Here is a 27039-nt window from a genome sequence, read left to right as displayed (position 1 = left end):
TACCATCGAAATCTTCAAAAAGAACCTGAAGACACACCTCTTCCGACAAGCCTACAACCTGCAGTAACCACCAATCAACCAAACCGCTGCACGACCAGCTCTATCCTTACCTACAGTATCCTCACCCACCCCTTGTAGATTGTGAGCCTTCGCGGGCAGGGTCCTCTCTCCTCCTGTACCAGTTGTGACTTGTATTGTTCAAGATTATTGTACCTGTTATTATGTATACCCCTCCTCACATGTAAAGCGCCATGGAATAAATGGCGCTATAATAATAAATAATAATAATACTGAAGCCTGGCGGGGCATAGTGATATCTACAGTGAAGCATGGTGGGGGCTAAGTGATGCTTACAGTGAAGCATAGGGTGACACAGTGATATCTGCAGTGAAGCATGGCGGGGGCTTGGTAATGCCTACAATGAAGCATGGTGGTGGCTCAGTGATGCCTAAAGTCAAGCACAGTGGTGATGCAGTGATGTCTACAGTCATGCACGACGGTGCCTCAATGATGCCTACAGTCAAACACGGCTGTGGCTCTGTGATGCCTGCAGTGAAGCATGATGGTGGCTCAGTGATGTCTACAGTGAAGCCGGGCGAAAAACTCAAGGAGAGTTTTTATTTCAAATAAAGGACTTTACTCTGTTTGTCTTTATTACATTTGACTATGGTGTTAGTAATCTTCATTACTAACCCCTGGGCTTCATGTCAGCTGACATCAACCCCAATACTATTACCCCACTTGCCACCTCACCAGTGCAAGTGGAAAGACCGGTGGCTAAGCGCCAGAATAGACGCATCTAATGGATACTCCATTTCTGGGGTGACTGAGGAGTGACATTCTTAGTCTGGGAGTAGGTCAATATCCATGGCCCCTTCCTAGGCTATTAATCAGCCCGCAGCTGTCTTCCATGCCTTTTCAGGTTATTAATAAGAGGGGACCCCATTTTTTGGGGGGGTAATCACCCCTTCTTAAAACAAGTAAAGGCTAAGTAGACAGCTGTGAGCTGATATTAATAGCCTGGGAAGCTCCATGTTTATTACTCCCTTCCCAGACTATAAGCATCAGCCCCCAGCTGCCGGCTTTCCCTAAGCTGGTTAAGAAAAAATATGTGGGACCCCACACCATTCTTTCATTAATTTAATTATTAGCTAAATACATGTAAAATAAGCTACACATGCAAAGCACTGATTATATATCTCAATTACATTTATCACCTATCTATCTATATATGTGTATTAGATTGTTTTATTAGTTAGTAAACTAGCTTGAAATGACATAGAATTTGGACCCAATTTATTTACATTAATGAGTGTGAGCCCCAAGGTTGCTAATATATAAGCCAAGGGGAATAAAATAAAAAATGTTTCTAAAGAATTCCGGGCTTTATGTTGACATCATATGGTGACACCCAGAATGCCCACGGCTGGTCATCCAAATGTTGCCATACAAATCCATTTATACGACTGTCTAGTAGACAAGTCTTACGAATCCTATAAATTTGATTCATACTATCATGAAAAATACTGCGGGTTCCCAATGTACTGTACTTCCATTACTTATATAAGTATATCATATTTTTGTAACTTTTCCTGACAAATCCTTCAGGAATGAATCAAGATTTTAGTACTGAAAAATTTATTTTACACATGTATTATTCATTTGTTATCTGAAGAGCTCAAAGTTAGATTTGATACCCCACCAGGAGTTATAATAATGCCTGCAGATACTAGACATGACTACACAACACATGATTGCTCGCGAGCTGCCGCCAAAGGACGCCCGTTCTACAAGTGGCTCTACAACTACCAGGCACGTCAGCAATCATGCACAAACTTTCACAAGTTACTACACCTTCACTCCTCTACCGATGGTGGCCAACATCACCGCAACCAACAATGGGGAAAACGCTGGATCAACCCAAGCATGAAATGTATCCCAGCTTTCCTCCTCTCCAGTCCCCGCTGAACCTGAGGTTGTGCAACCCGCCATGTTTTCAGGCAGAAGCAAAAGCTTAACCTAATCTCCTAAACTCACTGAGACATTCATCGATGATTCCTCTCCAGTAGACAGAAGGTTGATCGTCAATAGTAAGTGCACTTCTACACAGATATAATCTGCTGCTACAAGAGGAACTGAGTGCAGTCATTGTGCCGCTCACCTCAGAAGAAGGACTTGGTGAGGTGAAGCCCTCGGTCAGATTGATAAATACAATTCAACACGGACAGATGGCTTTGGTGCAGCAGAACGATCCAGTTGGAATGGCAAAGGTTCATGTGGCAGGTAGGCAACAGAGTCGACTAAGCAACGGGGAACCAAAGAAGTATAGCTAAATTACTTAAGAGCTTCTGAGGCAAAACTGGTCCATCAGAGTTATCTTATAAATAAAGTACAGAGCTAGTTTTGTGTCATGATCTCCATGGCCAGAGAACTAGCATAAGCCTCTATAGGAACAAGCTCTTGGAAGATGTAACTATACTGACCATGAACTAAACCTACCGCATCATCTAGAAGTAGCCAGGTAGCATGTCCTACTTTTTATCCCTATATGCCCAGCGCCGGCCGGAGAACTAAATAATGCTAGCAGAGGGAAATATAAGACCTGACTCACCTCTAGAGAAATGCCCAAAAAAAAGGAGACAGAAGCCCCCCACATATATTGGCGGTGATATGAGATGAAACAACAAACGCAGCAGGAAAATAGTTTTAGCAAATTTGAGGTCCGCTTTCTAGATAGCAGAAGACAGAAAGCATACTTTCATGGTCAGTAGAAAACCCTAACAAAACACATCCAGAAATTACTTTAGGACTCTGGCATTAACTCATAAGACCAGAGTGGCAATTCCTGATCAACAAGAGCTTTCCAGACACAGTAACGAAACTGCAGCTGTGAACTGGAACCAAAATACAAAAACAAAACATGGACGAATGTCCAACTTATCTAGTAGATGTCTGGGAGCAGGAACAAGCACAGAGAGGCTTCTGATAACATTGTTGACCGGCAAGCATCTAACAGAGAAGCCAGGTTATATAGCGACACCCAGATCTAATCAGAACAGGTGAACAGGGAAGATGATGTCACAAGTTCAATTCCACCAGTAGCCACCGGGGGAGCCCAGAATCCAAATTCACAACAGTACCCCCCCCTCAAGGAGGGGGCACCGAACCCTCACCAGAACCACCAGGGCGATCAGGATGGGCCCTATGAAAGGCACGAACCAGATCAGAGGCATGAACATCAGATGCAGTGACCCAAGAATTATCCTCCTGGCCATATCCCTTCCACTTGACCAGATACTGGAGTCTCCGTCTGGAAACACGGGAGTCTAGGATTTTTTCCACAACGTACTCCAACTCACCCTCAACCAACACCGGAGCAGGAGGCTCAACGGAAGGCACAACCGGTGCCTCATACCTGCGCAATAACGACCGATGAAAAACGTTATGAATAGAAAAGGATGCAGGGAGGTCCAAACGGAAGGAAACAGGGTTAAGAATCTCCAATATTTTATACGGACCGATGAACCGAGGCTTAAACTTAGGAGATGAGACCCTCATAGGGACAAAACGAGAAGACAACCACACCAAATCTCCAACACAAAGCCGAGGACCAACACGACGGTGACGGTTGGCAAAAAGCTGAGTCTTCTCCTGGGACAACTTTAAATTGTCCATCACCTGCCCCCAGATATGATGCAATCTCTCCACCACCGCATCCACTCCAGGACAATCCGAGGATTCCATCTGACCGGAGGAAAATCGAGGATGGAACCCCGAATTACAGAAAAACGGGGAAACCAAGGTGGCAGAGCTGGCCCGATTATTGAGGGCGAACTCCGCCAATGGCAAAAAAGCAACCCAATCATCCTGGTCAGCAGACACAAAACACCTCAGATATGTCTCCAGGGTCTGATTAGTCCGCTCGGTCTGGCCATTAGTCTGAGGGTGAAAAGCAGACGAAAAAGACAAATCTATGCCCATCCTAGCACAAAATGCCCGCCAAAATCTAGACACAAATTGGGTTCCTCTGTCAGAAACGATATTCTCAGGAATACCATGCAAACGAACAACATTTTGAAAAAACAGGGGCACCAACTCGGAAGAAGAAGGCAATTTGGGCAGGGGAACCAAATGAACCATCTTAGAAAAACGGTCACACACCACCCAGATGACAGACATCTTCTGAGAAACAGGCAGATCTGAAATAAAATCCATCGAGATGTGTGTCCAAGGCCTCTTAGGAATAGGCAAGGGCAACAATAATCCACTAGCCCGAGAACAACAAGGCTTGGCCCGAGCACAAACGTCACAAGACTGCACAAAGCCTCGCACATCTCGTGACAGGGAAGGCCACCAGAAGGATCTTGCCACCAAATCCCTGGTACCAAAAATTCCAGGATGACCTGCCAACGCAGAAGAATGCACCTCAGAGATGACTTTACTGGTCCAATCATCAGGAACAAACAGCCTATCAGGCGGACAACGATCCGGTCTATCCGCCTGAAACTCCTGCAAGGCCCGCCGCAGGTCTGGAGAAACGGCTGACAAGATAACTCCCTCCTTAAGAATACCTGTGGGGTCAGAGTTGCCAGGTGAATCAGGCTCAAAACTCCTAGAAAGGGCATCCGCCTTAACATTCTTAGAACCTGGTAGGTACGATACCACAAAATTAAACCGAGAAAAAAATAATGACCAGCGCGCCTGTCTAGGATTCAGGCGCCTGGCGGTCTCAAGATAAATCAAATTTTTGTGGTCAGTCAATACCACCACCTGATGTCTGGCCCCCTCGAGCCAATGGCGCCACTCCTCAAACGCCCACTTCATGGCCAAAAGCTCCCGATTCCCAACATCATAATTCCGCTCAGCGGGCGAAAATTTACGGGAAAAGAAGGCACAAGGCCTCATCACGGCGCAGTCAGAACTTTTCTGCGACAACACTGCCCCAGCTCCGATCTCAGAAGCGTCGACCTCAACCTGAAAAGGAAGAGTCACATCAGGCTGACGCAACACAGGGGCAGAAGAAAAACAGCGCTTAAGCTCCTGAAAGGCCTCCACAGCATCAGGGGACCAATTAGCAACATCAGCACCCTGTCTAGTCAAATCGGTCAATGGCTTAACGACATCCGAAAAACCAGAAATAAATCGACGATAAAAGTTGGCAAAGCCCAAAAATTTCTGAAGACTTTTAAGAGAAGAGGGCTGCGTCCAATCACAAATAGCTTGAACCTTGACAGGATCCATCTCAATGGAAGAGGGAGAAAAAATATATCCCAAAAAGGAAATTCTCTGAACCCCAAAAACGCACTTAGAACCCTTGACACACAGAGAATTAGACCGCAAAACCTGAAAAACCCTCTTAACTTGCCGGACATGAGAGTCCCAGTCATCCGAAAAAATCAGAATATCATCCAGATACACTATCATAAATTTATCCAAAAAATCGCGGAAAATATCATGCATAAAGGACTGGAAGACTGAAGGGGCATTAGAAAGACCAAAAGGCATCACCAAATACTCAAAGTGGCCCTCGGGCGTATTAAATGCGGTTTTCCACTCATCCCCCTGCCTGATCCGCACCAAATTATACGCCCCACGGAGATCAATCTTAGAGAACCACTTGGCCCCCTTTATGCGAGCAAACAAATCAGTCAGCAACGGCAATGGGTATTGATATTTAACCGTGATTTTATTCAAAAGCCGATAATCAATACATGGTCTCAAAGAGCCGTCTTTTTTTGACACAAAGAAAAAACCGGCTCCTAAGGGAGATGACGATGGACGAATATGTCCCTTTTCCAAGGACTCCTTTATATATTCTCGCATAGCAGTATGTTCAGGCACAGACAGATTAAATAAACGACCCTTTGGGTATTTACTACCCGGAATTAAATCTATAGCACAATCGCACTCACGGTGCGGAGGTAGTGAACCAAGCTTGGGTTCTTCAAAGACGTCACGATAGTCAGACAGGAACTCAGGGATTTCAGAGGGGATAGATGATGAAATGGACACCAAAGGTACGTCCCCATGAGCCCCCTTACATCCCCAGCTCAACACAGACATAGCTCTCCAGTCAAGGACTGGGTTGTGAGACTGCAGCCATGGCAATCCCAGCACCAAATCCTCATGTAGATTATACAGCACTAGAAAACGAATAGTCTCCTGGTGATCCGGATTAATACACATAGTCACTTGTGTCCAGTATTGTGGTTTATTATTAGCCAATGGGGTGGAGTCAATCCCCTTCAGAGGAATAAGAGTTTCCAAAGGCTCTAAATCATACCCACAACGATTGGCAAAGGACCAATCCATAAGACTCAAAGCGGCGCCAGAGTCGATATAGGCGTCAGTAGTAATAGATGACAAAGAGCAAATCAGGGTCACAGACAAAATAAATTTAGACTGTAAGGTGCAAATGGAAACAGATTTACCAAGCTTTTTAGTACGTTTAGAGCATGCTGATATAACATGAGTAGAATCCCCACAATAGAAACACAACCCATTTTTCCGTCTAAAATTCTGCCGCTCGCTTCTGGACAGAATTCTATCACACTGCATGCTTTCTGGCGTCTTCTCAGTGGACACCGCCAGATGGTGCACTGGTTTGCGCTCCCGCAGACGCCTATCGATCTGAATGGCCATTGTCATGGACTCATTCAGACCCGCAGGCACAGGGAACCCCACCATAACATCCTTAATGGCATCAGAGAGACCCTCTCTGAAAGTAGCCGCCAAGGCACACTCATTCCACTGAGTAAGCACAGACCATTTACGGAATCTTTGGCAGTAAATTTCAGCTTCATCTTGCCCCTGCGATAGGGACATCAAAGTTTTTTCTGCCTGAAGTTCCAAATGAGGTTCCTCATACAGCAAGCCCAAGGCCAAAAAAAACGCATCCACATTGCGCAACGCAGGATCCCCTGGTGTCAATGAAAAAGCCCAGTCTTGAGGGTCGCCGCGGAGCAAGGAAATCACAATCCCAACCTGCTGTGCAGGGTCTCCAGCAGAACGAGATTTCAGGGACAAAAATAACTTACAATTATTTCTAAAATTCTGAAAGCTAGATCTATTCCCTGAGAAGAATTCCGGCAAAGGAATTCTCGGCTCAGATACCGGAGCATGAATAATAAAATCTTGCAAATTTTGTACTTTCGTGGTGAGATTATTCAAACCTGCAGTTACACTCTGAAGATCCATTATTAACAGGTGAACACAAAGCCATTCAAAGATTATAAGGAGAGAGAAAAAAAAGAAAGACTGCAGCATAGACAGACTGGCAAGTGATCCAATTAAGAGCACAGAAAAAAAAAAAAAAAAAAAAAACTCTCAGCAGACTTCTTATTTCTCTCCTTTCTCAGCCAAGGATTTTAACCCTTTAGGAGGCCGGTCAAACTGTCATGATCTCCATGGCCAGAGAACTAGCATAAGCCTCTATAGGAACAAGCTCTTGGAAGATGTAACTATACTGACCATGAACTAAACCTACCGCATCATCTAGAAGTAGCCAGGTAGCATGTCCTACTTTTTATCCCTATATGCCCAGCGCCGGCCGGAGAACTAAATAATGCTAGCAGAGGGAAATATAAGACCTGACTCACCTCTAGAGAAATGCCCAAAAAAAAGGAGACAGAAGCCCCCCACATATATTGGCGGTGATATGAGATGAAACAACAAACGCAGCAGGAAAATAGTTTTAGCAAATTTGAGGTCCGCTTTCTAGATAGCAGAAGACAGAAAGCATACTTTCATGGTCAGTAGAAAACCCTAACAAAACACATCCAGAAATTACTTTAGGACTCTGGCATTAACTCATAATACCAGAGTGGCAATTCCTGATCAACAAGAGCTTTCCAGACACAGTAACGAAACTGCAGCTGTGAACTGGAACCAAAATACAAAAACAAAACATGGACGAATGTCCAACTTATCTAGTAGATGTCTGGGAGCAGGAACAAGCACAGAGAGGCTTCTGATAACATTGTTGACCGGCAAGCATCTAACAGAGAAGCCAGGTTATATAGCGACACCCAGATCTAATCAGAACAGGTGAACAGGGAAGATGATGTCACAAGTTCAATTCCACCAGTAGCCACCGGGGGAGCCCAGAATCCAAATTCACAACAGTTTTGTCACAGAGTTCAGGCAGAACTGGTCAGCAAGACTGCAGAGCTTGATTAGACAGAGGGTTCACACAGGAGAACAATTCATGGTACAGGTATCAGAGCCAACTACCGGAATACTCAGGTGGCTTCCAATTTAAGGTCTGGGAGAGGACCTCAAAAGGAGTGCACCAGATGTTCAGAAAAACAGACGGAAGTGGACGTGGCAGAAGAAGGACACAGAGCACAGTACTGGAGCCAGGACAGGTGAGTAATAACTGGGTAACCACACCACTGAGCTTGAAGAAAAGAAGGATAACGCCAAAGAGGTACTAACTTTCCTTTATGACTTGACTGCCTAGATCGGCATCTATATACGATCCTCTGCAGATTCAAGGCCTTGAAAAAAAGAGGAGATCGGCCACTCTCTAACCTAACCACTGACAGGCTGGATAGATCCTTGGGATCCAAAAGGACTGATGGAAACCAAGAAACATTACGAAGCTAAATTTGACTATTGTGGCTCAAATTAAAAGACTCCTTTCTAGTAGTCTCATCCCAGAACAGAAAAGAGTTTTTGTATGGAAGGCCAATCCAATTTACCGTTCCATCCTGCAAAACCTCACTGCTTTCTCTTCATCTGGATACTCCATTAGAAGTATTCTCCCATAATTCTCTGATGCCCTGCCCCTTCCCATTAGAGGCCACACCTCTTCCTATTAGAGTCCCCGCTTCTGCGACATCATACTGACCTGGAACGACTCCGTTCATTCCAGAACTGCCCGTTGTCGTTGTTGTCAGCACTATGCATTGTTTAAACCCCCAGAGAAGATACACAGCCGGTCAATATAGGTAAACGCTTCCCTTGTCCTTCATCTGACTCTATAACCAGCATACTTTTGTCATTTATTTGTGTCATCCTTCGCAAAGAACCAAATTTTCCCTGCCAAAGACGTTCGCAATGATTTGGGAATTTGAAATCAGTGACGTCAAGGTTTCATTACGTGGGAGGTCAAGGAATGGGGGCGCGGAGAAGAGCGAAATGGAGGTTGGAGATGCAAAGAACAAGGCAAAAGGAATTGGTCTGGGCTAAAAAAATGTAGTCTGTGCCCAAAGCACTTGCCTCCAAGTGCTTAAGACATTTGCCGACGTTATCTATAAAGTACAAGTTGGTGTTAGTGATTAATATTGCAGTCCGCAGTGGTGTCAACGTGAGCCAAGGTGGTTCCCTTGTTTGGTGGCCAAGGTGGTCGCTGTCCTCTTGTTGGCTAAACCCTCAGTGTGTGAGGTGGGTGGTGCTAAAACACTGATGGGCAGTATGAAGAATGACTGCCCACGTCTCGCTACACCATCACGTGGGCATGCTCTGGAGAATACTGGGACAGGGGGGGAATGTAGGGGTGACCCACACAGCCCAAAGTTTAAGATCAGACGTGATTGGAGCTGGACAGCTGGCATCAAAAATTTTATAAAAGCTCCCCAAGAAGTAAAATGGATGTTGGAACGATCCATGTCCATGTATATCACATGTCCAGAAGAAGAAGATGGCCCCAGCTCCGTACACTGCGATGGCTGGTGGCATTATACCCACCAGTCTCTAACATCAGCAGTCTCTTAGAATTTAAGTGCTTAGATTTGGTATGGAGGTTCCTAGCATCAATTTATGGGTGCCTATGGATAGCATGTTGGTTCAGACAGCTAGACTTAAAGGGGTTGTCCGGGACTTTAACATGGATGGCGTATGCTGGTCTAATTGGCGGGGGGGGGGGACATCCAACACCCCCGGCAATCAGTTGTTCCTGGTGTTGGTGGCAACCAGAATTATTCAGTAATGGAGGTGCACAGCTCCATCAATAAAATAGTGGCCGCGGCCAGGTACTGCACATCCGCCCCCTATTGATTTGGTTTGAAAAGGGTGCAGTACCTGGCTGCGGCCACTATACAATTGACGGAGCTGTGCTGTGCCGCTGCCGACACCAGGAACAGCTGATTGGATGGAGGTGCCCCATATCAGATATTGATGACCGATCCTAAAAATAGGCCGTCGATGTAAAAGTCAAGGGCAACCCCTTCAATACTAATATTTTGCAGTGTATTGTACAAGTCAGAAAGAGATCACAGGTTCAGCTCACTAAGGAACATTTAATATGAAATAATAAATAAATAAATAAAAAAAATGTTAAAACTCTCCCCTCTGCTTTTTCTATTCCGAAAACAAAAAAATAAGCATATTTGGTATCTTTCATCTGTATTACTCCAATCTTCCAAAATATAGAATTATTCTTCCCATACAATAAACACATTAAAAAAATTGTCTCAGTTGACTCCCTTCGCTCCCCAGACCCAAAAAAAAAAAAAATCCAAAAATCATATATACCCCAAAATGGTAGGAAGAAAAAAAAAAAAAAAAAAAAAAAAAGACAAGCCCTCACAAAGCTCCATCAACAGAATTGAAAAAAAAAAAAAAAAAAAATTATATGGGTCTCAAGGAAAAAAAGAAAGTTTAGATTTTTTTTTTTTAAAGCATTAATCATATTAACCTGCGGAATAAAGTTACTGAAAAAAAAACGTAACTCAAGAAACAATGGTGGAATTGCAGGGTTTTTTTTGACAATTTCAGCTGACTTGGATTTTTCCCCATTTACCAGTACATTATGGGGTAAAATGAATGGTGTCATCCAAAAACTACAATTCATTCCGAAAAAAAAAAAAAAAAAAAATCCCATAATGTATACCGAGCAGGAAATAAAGTTAATGCAATTACGGGAAGATTGCGAATCCTTCAATCGTTGATTATAGGCTGGATGCATTATTCATCGCCTCGAGGATCCGGCGCCCTACAATATATGATAATACCGCGAACATATTCCGCTCCGCCACAAATCAGCAGACAGCGCACAGCGCAGAAATAGCCACTTGGGAGAAGATTGCAGGAAACTTGATGAAGGAGACAAACGATTTCTTAAGTATTAATAAGAAGTTTGAATTGTTTCGTAATGTCTATAATCCCGGACCGATGAGTGCAGGGAACGTCTGTGGAGGCGCGACCAAACTTACACGTTTTTTTTTTTTTTTTCTTTTATATTTTAAGTAGCTATAAAAAAAAACTTCAGAAAAAAAAAATTCTGTTGCAAGTTTCTGAGATTTGTAACTTTTTTTTGTACATTTTTAGCGACATTTTGATTTCTTCTTATTCCAATTTTTTAGGGAATTGGTTAGTCACCCCCCTCCCCCCCAAAAAAGGCAATTCTTTTATTTCTTTTTTTTTCGATTTTCAACGTACAGTCTACAGAGTTTTACATTTTGTTTTCCAATGGTTTGTATTGAATTTTTAATGATTATACTAAATGTTTAAAGGGATAAAATATAAAGACAAAAGAAGGGCGGGAAAAGGTGAAGGGTAAATAGGGGGAAAGGAAGGTAAGCTTTAATAGGGAATATGGGAAATTCATTTTAATTACATTTTTACATTTTTAATTTTCAGACATGACATTATTGTGTTTTGAGGGTTTTTTTTTTCGTTTTTTTTTTATTTATTTTTTAAGTGGGGAAAACGGGGTGATTTAACCTTTGGGTCTGATCCAGGGGTCTTAATTAATTTAGGGGTCTAGTCTGGGAGTCTGAATTAATTTAGGGGTCTGATCCAGGGGTCTTAAGTAATTTAGGGGTCTAGTCTGGGGGTCTGAATTAATTTAGGGGTCTGTTCTTGGGGTCTGAATTAATTTAGGGGTCTGGTATGGGGGTCTGAATTAATATAGAAGTCTGGTCTGTAGGGCTGAATTAGTTTATGGGGTCTGATACGGGGGTCTGAATTAATTTAGGGGTTTGGTCTGGGGGTCTGAATTAATTTAGGGATCTAGTCTGGGGGTTTTAATTAATTGAGGGGTCTAGCCTAAGGGGCTGGAATTAATTTAGGGGTCTAGCCTAAGGGGCTGGAATTAATTTAGGGGTCTCGTCTGGGAGTCTGAAATAATCTAGGAGTCTGGTCTGGGGGTCTGAATAAATTTAGGGGTCTGGTCTGGGGCTTTGTCTGGTATTTCAGGCTCATACTGTAGCTGCAGATTATTTTATACAATCCCAAGCAATTTGGAGAAGTTCCCGGTCAAAAATGGGTGAAGTTAATGGAAACCCTGCCCAAAAGTGAATGTTCTTGCTCAGCCCCTGCGATTCTTTAAATGCCCCCTATTGAGTCCAGCCCCGGAGGTCACACATGCTCAGTAGCTTACTCCCGCGTATTATTGGATCCTCTTGAGAATAGGAGGTGGAGTGGTTCCGGCTACTGGACAACCCAGCCAATAAGAATACAAATGTAATATCGATTTCTGTAAAATCAAGCATACTTTAAAGGGGTATCCTGCAAAAAAACAAGCCCTTTTAAAAATGGAGTTGGCCCAGCAATCAGCTTATTGTCACTGATCTGGCTTCCTGGGGGATCAGGTGTTATCGCGAGTGAAGATTTGTTACGGGGACATGCAGCACCGCTTGGTAGCCGGTCACATGGACCCACCGCTATGGGGACATTATGGATGGGCATGTGAATTGTAGACATGGCGGGTAGGCGATACTTTGCATTTGTAGTGCAACCCCATTTCTGGCTGCTTGCAGCCACCACTAGAGGGCGCAGAGGAGCTTGGTGCATACAATTACTACATTGAAATCCAAGTGATTAATATGATACCAGAAGCTATGGACTATGGATGAACAGAACTGAAAATCAGAAGAAAAAATGGGGCCCAGCTCTCCTTACCTCCAGTAGCTGGATATTTTTGGTGTACGCCATCGCAGGCAGAGAGGTGTGAATGATATCCACAACTGCGCTCAGGTGCTGTAGACACGCCGTCCGAAAGTCTCCGCTCTTCACTTTGATATTGAGGACTCTTCTCTCGATGTCCATGTGCTGACACTCCTGCGTGAAGCCTTTCACTGTGGCCAGGATGCTCCGATAGTCCTCCGGGGGCAGCTCCGTCTGGGCGCTGCTTATCTTCCCCTTTACATTCTCCGCTGTCCCCACCATGGCGCAGAATCTGGTGAAGTGACTGCTGTACCGCTCCACTTCCTCCATGGAGAATTTCATGACAGACACTACACCTCTCACCTGTAAATTATTAGCAGGAAGGTCATCGGTTAACGCAGGATTCCTATGCTCCACTGCTTACTTACCTTTTCAGGAACTCACATTGCTCATCCCAGTGCAGGATTCACAGCGACATTGCTCAGTACTACTGTATGAAATCAGTCCTTCATGCTTCTGCTTTCTTGTATTTCACTCAAATGTCGGATTCGCAGTTACTCTGCTCAGTACTAAAATATGATGTATTCTATGTAGATGACTTCAAGAAAGTGTTCTATCTCAAGCCAAGCTGGATTCACAGCTGCACTGTACTGCTGCTTTTTAGTAAGTGTTTTTTTTATCTCACACCACTGCTGGATTAGCAGCTACACTGCTCAATAATGCTGCATAAGGTCCTCAATGCTGATGCTTTCTAGTAACGTTTTTTCCTTTTATCTCACCCTAATGCTGGATTCAAAACTACACTGCTCAGTACTGCTGTATAATGTCCTCCATGCTGTTACTACTTCTGAATATGTGCTACATAGAGACAGGAGAGCAGAGATCCCTCATGTTTGTGATTACAGCTAGTCTCCATCAACTATCTCAGTGACAACTGAAAATTAGAGATACAGTCTGCAGAGAGGAAAGCTTGTGAAAATACAGGATACAAGTCATATAATTAGCAGATGTAGTGTTATTCCTCATGTACACACACAGGCAACAGATTTATTCTTAAGTTTGCTTTAAAATCCCAACTAATGATATTGTGCAATTCTGTTGTGGGTGAGGGACACGTACCCATCTTTTTTTTTTTTTTAATTCGTTTATTAAACAACAAAAAGGATAAGTATAAGATATTCATATTTTGCGTATGATAAAATCACCATAAACATATTTGTATCATAGTATATGGAACGGGTCATACAAATCTTAAAGTATCACAAATTGTCTAGGATACCTATACTAAAACCTTAGAAAAAAACAAAAGGAACAAAACCTAACCATATCCTGCTGCCAAAACCATCCCCATCATATTGATTGTCTAATATTGAAACTAGGCGTGATCCACTTATAGTGGAGTTAGGCTATCTGCCATGAGTCGACACAGTGAGAGGTGATGAATTCCATACATCCTTATTTTGCTAAATTGCCTCTATTTTGGTCTAACGTTCGTTCGTAGGGTATAATAGAATTTACCAAATCAATCCAGGCCCTAAGAGATGGATGAGTATTTCCCATCCAGTAAAGAGCTATTACTTTCTGTGCCAGAAAAAGTGTCTCTCTCAAGAAAATTTGAGTATGATATCCCCATGTCTCTTCCTCCAGTACCCCAAATAAACAAACGTCACACGTACCCATCTTTGATAATCTGAATCCGGTCCTAGAAGGAGCTCACAGTTAGGCCAGATTTTATTTTGCCTCCTTTTTGGCCCTTCATCAGGAACAGTTTTCCTCTCACGACCTTGTGTAATGAAGAATATCGAGAAACCGGGATCCTCACTAAGAGGAGAGAGTTTGCCTGCAACATGGTGAAGAAAATACATCAGTTCATGGTCCTTCTTTAGGTCTACCATCATCCTATTCTCCACTAAAGTCATCTCCATGGGACGAAGGGAGCCAGTATGAAGGCCAATGGAGGTCAACCTGCCACAATATAACATACCTCCTCCAGAAAACTCTACGTCGTAGTCAACCAGGACAATAAATGCACAAACCCAAATCTACTGGGCAGGGAGTGGGCACCAGCAGAAGACAAAAATGAAACCCCTGCTTAAGGCAGATATTAAAATTTCTACCAAGATTCATTCATGTTTTTGGAAAATCTGGATAAACATCCTCCATGCTTGTTAATCTGAGGATAGGGTAAATGGTAAGATCACTTATTCCCAAGACCTCATGCAGACCAGAAGTCTGCCCTGGAGGAAACAGAAATATGGGCGTTGGTCTTCATTTCATCTGGTTGCAGCATCACGCCCCAGTAAGTGCCTGTAGTTTCTCTACTGCTCCCGATCTCTCTCTCCTTGACCATCAGCAAAGAAGTGTTTTCGCTGACCTACCGCTACTCTTCTGCACAGGGTAAACTCCACCCACACTAACCTATCACTAGCCTTCAGCACTGAGAACTCCACCTGCCCTAACTTACCGCTCATCTTTTGTATTAAGTGAACTCCACCTGCCCTAACCTACCACTAGTCTTCTGCACCGGGTGAACTCCACCTGCCCTGACCTACCACTAGTCTTCTGCACCGGGCGAACTCTACATGCCCTGACCTATCGCTAGTCTTCTTCACCGGGGTTAACTTCTTCTGCCATGACCTATCACTAGTCTTCTGCACTGGGTGAACTCCATTTGCCCTGACCAACCGTTAATCTTCTGTATTGGGTGAAATTCACCTGTCCATACTTACTGCTAGTATTCTGCACGGTGTAAACTTCACCTACTCTGACCTACTGCTAGTCCCCTATATTGGGAGAACATCACCTGCCCTGACCTACCACTAGTCAATTCTATTTGGCAAAACTCAAACTGTCCTAACATAGTACTAGTCTACTGCACTGGGTGAAATTCACTTGCCCTAACACCTACTCTTTCGTATTGGTTGAACGCCATCTGTCCTGATCTACCACTAGTCTTCTGAATTGGTTGAACTGTCCCTTCATTGAACTACCGCGAGTCTTCTGTGTTGGGTGAACTCCACCTGCTCCGACCTACTGCTAGTCCTCTGTGTAGGGTGAACTCCACCTATCCTGACCTCCGCTAGTCTTCTGTATTGGGTAAATGCCACCTGTCCTCACTTCCCCTAGTCTTCCGTGTAGGGTGGAGTTCACCTATCCTGAGCTCTGCTAGTCTCCAATATTGGGTAAAGGCCACCTGCCAGGATCTACTGCTAGTCTTTTGTGTAGGGTGGAGTTCACCTATCCTGAGCTCTGCTAGTCTTCTATATTGGGTAAAGGCCACCTGCCTGAACCTACTGCTAGTCTTCTGCGTAGGGTGAAAGCCACCCATCCTGACCTCCGCTAGTCTTCTGTATTGGGTAAATGCCACCTGTCCTCACCTCCCCTAGTCTTCTGTGTAGGGTGGAGTTCACCTATCCTGAGCTCTGCTAGTCTTCTATATTGGGTAAAGGCCACCTGCCTGGATCTAATGCTAGTCTTCTGTGGAGGGTGAAAGCCACCCATCCTGAGCTCCAACTAGTCTTCTGTATTGGATAAATGCCACATGTCCTCACCCCCCCCCCCCCAGTCTTCTGTGATGGGTGAGCTCCACCTGTCCTGACCTACTGTTAATCTTCTGCATTGGAAGAACTTCACTTGTCCTAGCCGACTGGTAATCTTCTATACTGCTCTGACCTACCACTATTGAGATGATGGAACTCTGCCTGCCCTGACACTGGCTTGTGTGACTACTCTTAACGAGTCTAGCCTTAGCTTTGAGCCTTGAATTTCATCATCTGTCAATGCTGTTAACGGTGAATACTGTAAGGTAATTTCCTGAAGAACTCCAAAATTAGATCCAAATACCTATACACAGGTGAAAAGAAGAGAATTCATGGTTCTCCACCCCGCAGTTTAGCCAAAGCCGAGTCCGATACTAGCCAAGGGATCAAATACTTCTACATAGGACTCGTGCCAAAAACTTTGGCATTATGTGAATGCTGTTTGGGGTAATAGAGGGTAACTACCGGCAGCTCACACCAGAGATACATTTTTACTTTAAAGGTGATAGCTCATATGCATACTGTATCCCAGGGTGCACTGCTCTAAACACTCTCCACAATGAGAATCAGTATCTTCAGACAGTAACCATTGTGTGACCTTCCGGTGACCGTTCTTACAACCCTTGTAATCAATGTGCTACTTTCATAGAACCTGTGCAAAATTCCAGGTTGTCCATATGCAAAATTTGCCAGTAGTACAAGACACTAACAAAATTCCACATCTATGAATGGGGTCGTAAAAAAAAAAAAAAAAAAAAAAAGTAACATTGGAGAAATTAAAATTTTATGAAGACCATCACAATTGTAAAGACCTTTAGATTAAAAATACAAGAGCAGCCACGTACAGCACCGCTGTGCCCCGGCCAGCGCAGCCCTCAGCTACTTGTTAATGTACCATTACAGATACAGATGACAGGATTGTGACTCACAGATTTCACTGCCAGATGGGATCCACAAGTGACTGCGCAGAAATACACACAAATACATTCCGCCCAAAGAATAAAGGAGACAAATGTGTATTTATTCCGGCAGCCGAGACGATGTTATATGGAACGGAGAAATGAGATTCATGTTTGCGGTAATGAGAATAATTCTTTGTAACAATGCAAACTGTACAATACGGAATAAGTTTTCTATAGGGGCAGTATTATAGTAGTTATATTCTTGTACATAGGGGCAGTATTATAGTAGTTATATTCTTGTACATAGGGGCAGTATTATAGTAGTTATATTCTTGTACATAGGGGCAGTATTATAGTAGTTATATTCTTGTACATAGGAGCAGTATTATAGTAGTTATATTCTTGTACATAGGGGCAGTATTATAGTAGTTATATTCTTGTACATAGGGAGCAGTATTATAGTAGTTATATTCTTGTACATAGGAGTAGTATTATAGTAGATATATTCTTGTACATAGGAGCAGTATTATAGTAGTTATATTCTTGTACATAGGGGGCAGTATTATAGTAGTTATATTCTTGTACATAGGAGCAGTATTATAGTAGTTATATTCTTGTACATAGGAGCAGTTTTATAGTAGTTATATTCTTGTACATAGGAGTAGTATTATAGTAGATATATTCTTGTACATAGGAGCAGTATTATAGTAGTTATATTCTTGTACACAGGGGCAGTATTATAGTAGTTATATTCTTGTACATAGGGGGGCAGTATTATAGTAGTTATAATCTTGTACATAGGAGCAGTATTATAGTAGTTATATTCTTGTACATAGGGGGCAGTGTTATAGTAGTTATATTCATGTACATGGGGGCAGTATTATAGTAGTTATATTCTTGTACACAGGGGCAGTATTATAGTAGTTATATTCTTGTACATAGGGGGGCAGTATTATAGTAGTTATAATCTTGTACATAGGAGCAGTATTATAGTAGTTATATTCTTGTACATAGGGGGCAGTATTATAGTAGTTATATTCATGTACATAGGAGCAGTATTATAGTAGTTATATTCATGTACATAGGGGCAGTATTATAGTAGCTATATTCTTGCACATAGGGGCAGTATTATAGTAGTTATATTCTTGTACATAGGAGCAGTATTATAGTAGTTATATTCTTGTACATTGGGGGCAGTATTATAATAGCTATATTCTTGTACATTGGGGGCAGTATTATAGTAGTTATATTCTTGTACATAGGGGGCAGTATTATAGTAGTTATATTCATGTACATAGGAGCAGTATTATAGTAGTTATATTCATGTACATAGGGGCAGTATTATAGTAGCTATATTCTTGCACATAGGGGCAGTATTATAGTAGTTATATTCTTGTACATAGGAGCAGTATTATAGTAGTTATATTCTTGTACATTGGGGGCAGTATTATAGTAGCTATATTTTCATATATAGGGGTAGTATGATAATAGTTATATTCTTGTACATAGGAGCAGTATTATAGTAGTTTTATTCTTGTACATGGAGCAGTATTATAGTAGTTATATTCTTGTACATAGGGGGCAGTATTATAGGAGTTATATTCTTGTACATATGGGACAGTATTATAGTATATTCTTGTAAATAGGGGCAGTATTATAGTAGTAATATTCTTGTACATAGGGGCATTATTATAGTAGTTATATTCTGGTACATAGGGCGCAGTATTATAGTAGTTATATTCTTGAATAACTATATTCTAATACTAGCTGAAGAGCCCGGAATTGCCTGGGCATAGTAAATATCTGTGGTTAGTTCTAGCACCTTACTTCTCTTATTTTCCCATCAGGCCTCACATTTAGCACCTCACATCTCTCATTTTCCTCCTCACTCCTCTTATTTTCCCCCTAACACTTGTCATTTCGACCTCAGTCATTTTCCGATCACTCCACTGTTTTCCCTGACACCTCTCATTTTCACCTCACACCTCTCATTTTCCCCTCAGTATATACATGTTTGTCATCTCCGTTATATATAGTATACACCTGTATGACATCTCCTGTATATAGTATATACCTGTATGTCATCTCCCCTGTAAATAGTATATACCTGCTCTATGTCATCTCCTCCTGTATACTGTATATACCTATGTGTCATCTCCTCCTGTGTATAGTATATACCTGTATGTCATCTCTTCGGTATATAGTATATACCTGTATGTCATCTCCTCCTATATATAGTATATACCTGTATGTCATCTCCTGTATATAGTATATGCCTGTATGTCATCTCCCCTGTATAAAGTATATACCTGCTGTATGTCATCTCCTCCTGTATATAGTATATACCTGTATGTCATCTCCTCCTGTATATAGTATATACCTGTAAGTCATCTCCTCCTGTATATAGTATATACCTGTGTGTTATCTGCTCCTGTATATAGTATATACCTGTGTGTCATCTCCCCTGTATATAGTATGTACCTGTAAGTCATCTGCTCCTGTATATAGTATATACCTGTGTGTCATCTCCCCTGTATATAGTATACAGTGCCTACAAGTAGTATTCAACCCCCTGCAGATTTAGCAGGTTTACACATTTGGAATTAACTTGGCATTGTGACATTTGGACTGTAGATCAGCCTGGAAGTGTGAAATGCACTGCAGCAAAAAAGAATGTTATTTCTTTGTTTATTTTTTTTTTAAATTGTGAAAAGTTTTTTCAGAGGGTCATTTATTATTCAACCCCTCAACCCCCCAGAATTCTGTTTGGTTCCCCTAAAGTATTAAGAAGTAGTTCAGGCACAAAGAACAATGAGCTTCACATGTTTGGATTAATTATCTCTTTTTCCAGCCTTTTCTGACTATTTAAGACCCTCCCCAAACTTGTGAACAGCACTCATACATGGTCAACATGGGAAAGACAAAGGAGCATTCCAAGGCCATCAGAGACAAGATCGTGGAGGGTCACAAGGCTGGCAAGGGGTACAAAACCCTTTCCAAGGAGTTGGGCCTACCTGTCTCCACTGTTGGGAGCATCATCCGGAAGTGGAAGGCTTATGGAACTACTGTTAGCCTTCCACGGCCTGGACAGCCTTTGAAAGTTTCCTCCCGTGCCGAGGCCAGGCTTGTCCGAAGAGTCAAGGCTAACCCAAGGACAACAAGGAAGGAGCTCCGGGAAGATCTCATGGCAGTGGGGACATTGGTTTCAGTCAATACCATAAGTAACGTACTCCACCGCAATGGTCTCCGTTCCAGACGAGCCCGTAAGGTACCTTTACTTTCAAAGCGTCATGTCAAGGCTCGTCTACAGTTTGCTCATGATCACTTGGAGGACTCTGAGACTGACTGGTTCAAGGTTCTCTGGTCTGATGAGACCAAGATCGAGATCTTTGGTGCCAACCACACACGTGACGTTTGGAGACTGGATGGCACTGCATACGACCCCAAGAATACCATCCCTACAGTCAAGCATGGTGGTGGCAGCATCATGCTGTGGGGCTGTTTCTCAGCCAAGGGGCCTGGCCATCTGGTCCGCATCCATGGGAAGATGGATAGCACAGCCTACCTGGAGATTTTGGCCAAGAACCTCCGCTCCTCCATCAAGGATCTTAAGATGGGTCGTCATTTCATCTTCCAACAAGACAACGACCCAAAGCACACAGCCAAGAAAACCAAGGCCTGGTTCAAGAGGCAAAAAATCAAGGTGTTGCAGTGGCCTAGTCAGTCTCCTGACCTTAACCCAATTGAAAACTTGTGGAAGGAGCTCAAGATTAAAGTCCACATGAGACACCCAAAGAACCTAGATAACTTGGAGAAGATCTGCATGGAGGAGTGGGCCAAGATAACTCCAGAGACCTGTGCCGGCCTGATCAGGTCTTAGAAAAGACGATTATTAGCTGTAATTGCAAACAAAGGTTATTCCACAAAATATTAAACCTAGGGGTTGAATAATAATTGACCCACACTTTTATGTTTAAAATTTATAAAAATTTAACTGAGCAACAAAACTTTTTGGTTTGTAAGATTTATGCATCTGTTCATAAATCCTGCTCTTGTTTGAAGTTTGAAGGCTCTAACTTATTTGCATCTTATTAAACCTGCTAAATCTGCAGGGGGTTGAATACTACTTTTAGGCACTGTATATCTGTAAGTCATCTCCTCCTGTATATTGTATATACCTATGTGTCATCTCCTCCTGTGTATAGTATATACCTGTATGTCATCTCTTCTGTATATAGTATATACCTGTATGTCATCTCCTCCTATACATAGTATATACCTGTATGTCATCTCCTGTATATAGTATATGCCTGTATGTCATCTCGCCCTGTATATAGTATATACCTGTATGTCATCTCCTCCTGTATATAGTATATACCTGTGTCATCTCCTCCTGTATGTAGTATATACCTGTAAGTCATCGCCTCCTGTATATAGTATGTACATGTAGGTCATCTCCCCTGTATATAGTATATACCTGTGTGTCATCTCCTCTTGTATATAGTATATGCCTGTATGTCATCTCGCCCTGTATATAGTATATACCTGTATGTCATCTCCTCCTGTATATAGTATATACCGGTGTCATCTCCTCCTGTATGTAGTATATACCTGTAAGTCATCGCCTCCTGTATATAGTATGTACATGTAGGTCATCTCCTCTGTATATAGTATATACCTGTGTGTCATCTCCTCTTGTATATAGTATGTACCTCTGTGTCATCTCCTCCTGTATATAGTATATACCTGTGTGTCATCTCCCCTGTATATAGTATATATCTGTGTGTCATCTTCTCCTGTATATAGTATATACGTGTGTCATCTCTCCTGTACATAGTATATACCTGTGTGTCATCTCCTCCTGTATATAGTATATATCTGTATGTCATCTCCTCCTGTATTAGACCTCGTTCACACGTTATTTGGTCAGTATTTTTACCTCAGTATTTGTAAGCTAAATTGGCAGCCTGATAAATCCCCAGCCAACAGTAAGCCCACCCCCTGGCAGTATATATTAGCTCACACATACACATAATAGACTGGTCATGTGACTGACAGCTGCCGGATTTCCTATATGGTACATTTGTGGTACGTTTTGAGTATGTGCAAGTTTTGTTTGAGGCAACTTTTGCATGTGTTGCAACTTTTGTGCATGTGGCAATTTTTCCGTGTGTGCAAGTTTTGCGTGTGGCAAGTTTTCCATGAGGTGAGTTTTGCACGTGTGGCGAGTTTTGCGTGAGCCTAGTTTTGCATGTGGCGAGTTTTGTATGTGGCGAGTTTTGAGCGGCGACTTTTGTGTTTTGACTTTTATGTGGCGAGGTTGGTGTATGTGTGGTGAAATGTGCGCTGAGGGTGGTATATGTGTTCAATCACGTGGTAGTGTGTGGCGCATTTTGTGTGTGTGTTAGCAACTATACGGTATATACTCTTAGGCGCCATCGCTCTCACTCTTTAAGTCCCCCTTGTTCACATCTGGCAGCTGTCAATTTGCCTCCAACACTTTTCCTTTCATTTTTTCCCCATTATGTAGCTAGGGGAAAAATTGTTTGGTAAATTGGAAAGCGCGGGGTTAAAATTTCACCTCACAACATAGCCTATGACGCTCTCGGGGTCCAGACGTGTGACTGTGCAAAATTTTGTGGCTGTAGCTGCGACGGTTCAGATGCCAATCCCGGACATACACACATACATACATACATACACACATACATATATACACACACACACACATACACACACACACACACAGACACATACACACATACACACACACATACACACACATTCACCTTTATATATTAGATATTCTTGTGCAAGTACTAGTAACCTACCGATAGTTTGCTCGAATCTATCCATAATGCCTTGCATATGTATTTCAAATTCAGTGTTAGGGGGGACGACCAGGACACTCTTAGAAGTAGCTGAACTCCTGCTATAAAAAAATGAAGTAAGCATAATAGATATGGTGAGAAGCGTTGTTCATAGATTCAGAAACCACCCGGGGCACCGGATCACTGTCAGGGGCTGATCATGAGAGTGGGACACGGTGTAGACCAAACGCAAACATAATAATCCTTATACAGTTATGCTGTCCATCCAGGCCTGAAGAACGGGACTAGTAGAGGTGGGATATGTCCATCTCTCCCCGGGCCGGTGTACCACACTGGTCCGCTGACCTCCATTCATCTCACCTCCTTGGACGTTCTTCATCTTTGTCATCACGGAGCCATTCTTCAGTATCTGGTATATAGAAGACAATTACACAGTAAACAATGGATCTGTAATTTCTGCACCCAAATTCTATATAGGTTCCACTCTCACCTGCTTCGGATGAATAAAAAGGAACAATAATGTGGGCACTGGATCAGGAACCTGCGAAATTGTTCGCTCCTCTCTACAAACTAGTACTGAAGGGACTGAATACTTTTGCAAAGGGTATTTAGCAGTTTTTTATGTGTATGTTGTATTACAGGCGGAATATGATGTGATCACTGGCAAATCTTTTAATTTTTTTAGGGGGTTGAATACTTTTGCAAGGCACTTTACTAGCTGTGCATGATCTGCGCTAGCCTCCTATTCAACACTGATATTTACCAGAATCATCCAGATTTCCTTCTTCGAAAGTGACTTGCTTTTTGCCTCCTGAACGACTGTGTGAAGCCGCTGACGCCCGGGCGGTGACTTGCTTTTCATCTTCCATCATGGAGGGCAGCACCAGGTTAACTTCAAAAACTGGGGACGCCTCTTGTTTTCCTCGTATGTTATTTCTAATTTCACTCAGGACCTGAAATCAAGAAGAGAATTACCGTCCCCACAAATAGCGGCATTCATATTCATAGAGCTATGAGATGTATAATAACAAGTGCCGCCAAAGGGTAATTCCATCCGATACATGTGGATACACGAGACACATAATCAGCCTCCGCACAGAAATATTCAATGCTCGCTTTGCTGCTGTTGATATGTTTGAGAACTGTGCAAAGTGGAAAATTGCTTTAAATAGGTTACAAAGGTGACATCAACCCCACAAATATGAACCCCACTTGCCACCGCTACAGGGCCAGTGGGAAGAGCCGGGCAAAGCGCCAGAACTGGCAAATCTAATAGATGCGCCTTTTCTGGGTGGCTGCAGGCTGCTATTTTTAGGCTGGGGGGTCAATATCCATGGCCCCTTATCAGCCTGAGAATACCAGCCCTCAGCTGTCTGCTTTAGCAAGGCTGGTTGTTAAAATGAGGGGGGACCCCACAACGCTTTCTACAAAATATTTTATTTAATTTATTTAAAAAAAATATATATGATTGGAGACCCTTCTATTCCTGATAACCAGTCTTGCAGAAGCTGAGTGCTGCAGGTTGCCGCCCCCAGCTGTCAGCTTTGCCTGGGCTGGTTATCAAAAATATGGGGGGAACCCACGCCATTTTTTTTTTTAATTATTCATTTACAGTACAGGCGGCAGGTGATGTATACTCCCACCAGCCGCTCCTGCGCTCACTGTTATTAGCGACAGAAAGTGTAGGCTGATGGGAGCAGTAGTCCCATCAGCCTGCGAAAGTGACCGGAGGTAAACTTTTTACCTCTGATCACAGCTGCGGCCTCAAATGACAGCAAGGAAACTGCGGCTCTCTGACCGGCGGTAATGATTTTACTATCGGTCGGCAGCAGTGTTGCTGCACTGTCCTGCACATGACAGCGTGACAAACACTGGATGTTCAGGGCCCCCATTCAAGTGAATGGGGTCCGGATTCTGTTCTCGTACCTGAACCCAAACTTTTTTGTAACTGTTCTGCCAAAATTGCTGGACCAAAACATCCAGGGGTCCACCCATCTCTACTCAGAATCAGTACAGGATCAGTAATGTAATGTAAGTACACAGTGACTGCACCAGCAGAATAGTGAGTGCAGCTCTGGGGTATAATACAGGATGTAACTCAGGATCAGTAATGTATGTACACAGTGACTGCACCAGCAGAATAGTGAGTGCAGCTCTGGAGTATAATATAGGAGGTAACTCAGGATCAGTAATGTAATGTATGTACACAGTGACTGCACCAGCAGAATAGTGAGTGCAGCTCTGGAGTATAATATAGGAGGTAACTCAGGATCAGTAATGTAATATATGTACACAGTGACTGCACCAGCAGAATAGTGAGTGCAGCTCTGGAGTATAATACAGGAGGTAACTCAGAATCAGTAATGTAATGTATGTACACAGTGACTGCACCAGCAGAATAGTGAGTACAGCTCTGGGGTATAATATAGGGTGTAACTCAGGATCAGTAATGTAATGTATGTACACAGTGACTGCACCAGCAGAATAGTGAGTGCAGCTCTGGAGTATAATACAGGCGGTAAATCAGGATCAGTAATGTAATGTACACAGTGACTGCACCAGCAGAATAGTGAGTGCAGCTCTGGAGTATAATACAGGATGTAACTCAGGATCAGTAATGTAATGTATGTACACAGTGACTGCAGCAGCAGAATAGTGAGTGCAGCTCTGGTGTATAATACAGGATGTAATTCAGGATCAGTAATGTAATGTATGTACACAGTGACTGCACCAGCAGAATAGTGAGTGCAGCTCTGGAGTATAATACAGGATGTAACTCAGGATCAGTAATGTAATGTGTGTACACAGTGACTGCACCAGCAGAATAGTGAGTGCAGCTCTGGGGTATAATACAGGATGTAACTCAGGATCAGTAATGTAATGTATGTACACAGTGACTGCACCAGCAGAATAGTGAGTGCAGCTCTGGAGTATAATACAGGATGTAACTCAGGATCAGTAATGTAATGTATGTACACAGTGACTGCACCAGCAGAATAGTGAGTGCAGCTCTGGAGTATAATACAGGATGTAACTCAGGATCAGTAATGTAATGTATGTACACAGTGACTGCACCAGCAGAATAGTGAGTGCAGCTCTGGGGTATAATACAGGAGGTAACTCAGGATCAGTAATGTAATGTCTGTACATAGTGACTGCACCAGCAGAATAGTGAGTGCAGCTCTGGAGTATAATATAGGAGGTAACTCAGGATCAGTAATGTAATGTATGTACACAGTGACTGCACCAGCAGAATAGTGAGTGCAGCTCTGGAGTATAATACAGGATGTAACTCAGGATCAGTAATGTAATGTATGTACACAGTGACTGCACCAGCAGAATAGTGAGTGCAGCTCTGGAGTATAATATAGGAGGTAACTCAGGATCAGTAATGTAATGTATGTACACAGTGACTGCACCAGCAGAATAGTGAGTGCAGCTCTGGAGTATAATATAGGAGGTAACTCAGGATCAGTAATGTAATGTATGTACACAGTGACTGCACCAGCAGAATAGTGAGTGCAGCTCTGGAGTATAATATAGGAGGTAACTCAGGATCAGTAATGTAATGTATGTACACAGTGACTGCACCAGCAGAATAGTGAGTGCAGCTCTGGGGTATAATATAGGGTGTAACTCAGGATCAGTAATGTAATGTATGTACACAGTGACTGCACCAGCAGAATAGTGAGTGCAGCTCTGGGGTATAATACAGGAGGTAACTCAGGATCAGTAATGTATGTACACAGTAACTACACCAGCAGAATAGTGAGTGCAGCTCTGGGGTATAATACAGGATGTAACTCAGGATCAGTAATGTAATGTATGTACACAGTGACTGCACCAGCAGAATAGTGAGTGCAGCTCTGGACTATAATACAGGATGTAACTCAGGATCAGTAATGTAATGTATGTACACAGTAACTACACCAGCAG

The 27039-nt window shown here is 42.8% G+C and overlaps 1 protein-coding gene across 1 annotated transcript in view; it reads right to left on the bottom strand.

Moving 5' to 3' along the window:
• DNAH14 (dynein axonemal heavy chain 14) overlaps nt 1–27039 on the bottom strand; it is a 173230-nt gene that overhangs the window by 129592 nt on the left and 16599 nt on the right. The window contains exons 13-17 of the mRNA XM_077282193.1: nt 23867–24056; nt 23464–23512; nt 23104–23204; nt 14508–14671; nt 12847–13194 (exon numbers count right to left, since the gene is read on the bottom strand). Of these exons, the coding sequence (XP_077138308.1) occupies nt 12847–13194; nt 14508–14671; nt 23104–23204; nt 23464–23512; nt 23867–24056 (852 nt within the window). The remainder of the gene's footprint in view (nt 1–12846; nt 13195–14507; nt 14672–23103; nt 23205–23463; nt 23513–23866; nt 24057–27039) is intronic.

This window comes from Ranitomeya variabilis, chromosome 2, assembly GCF_051348905.1.
Source record: "Ranitomeya variabilis isolate aRanVar5 chromosome 2, aRanVar5.hap1, whole genome shotgun sequence".
NCBI lineage: Eukaryota > Metazoa > Chordata > Amphibia > Anura > Dendrobatidae > Ranitomeya > Ranitomeya variabilis.
This window is presented reverse-complemented; position numbering and strand designations above follow the sequence as displayed.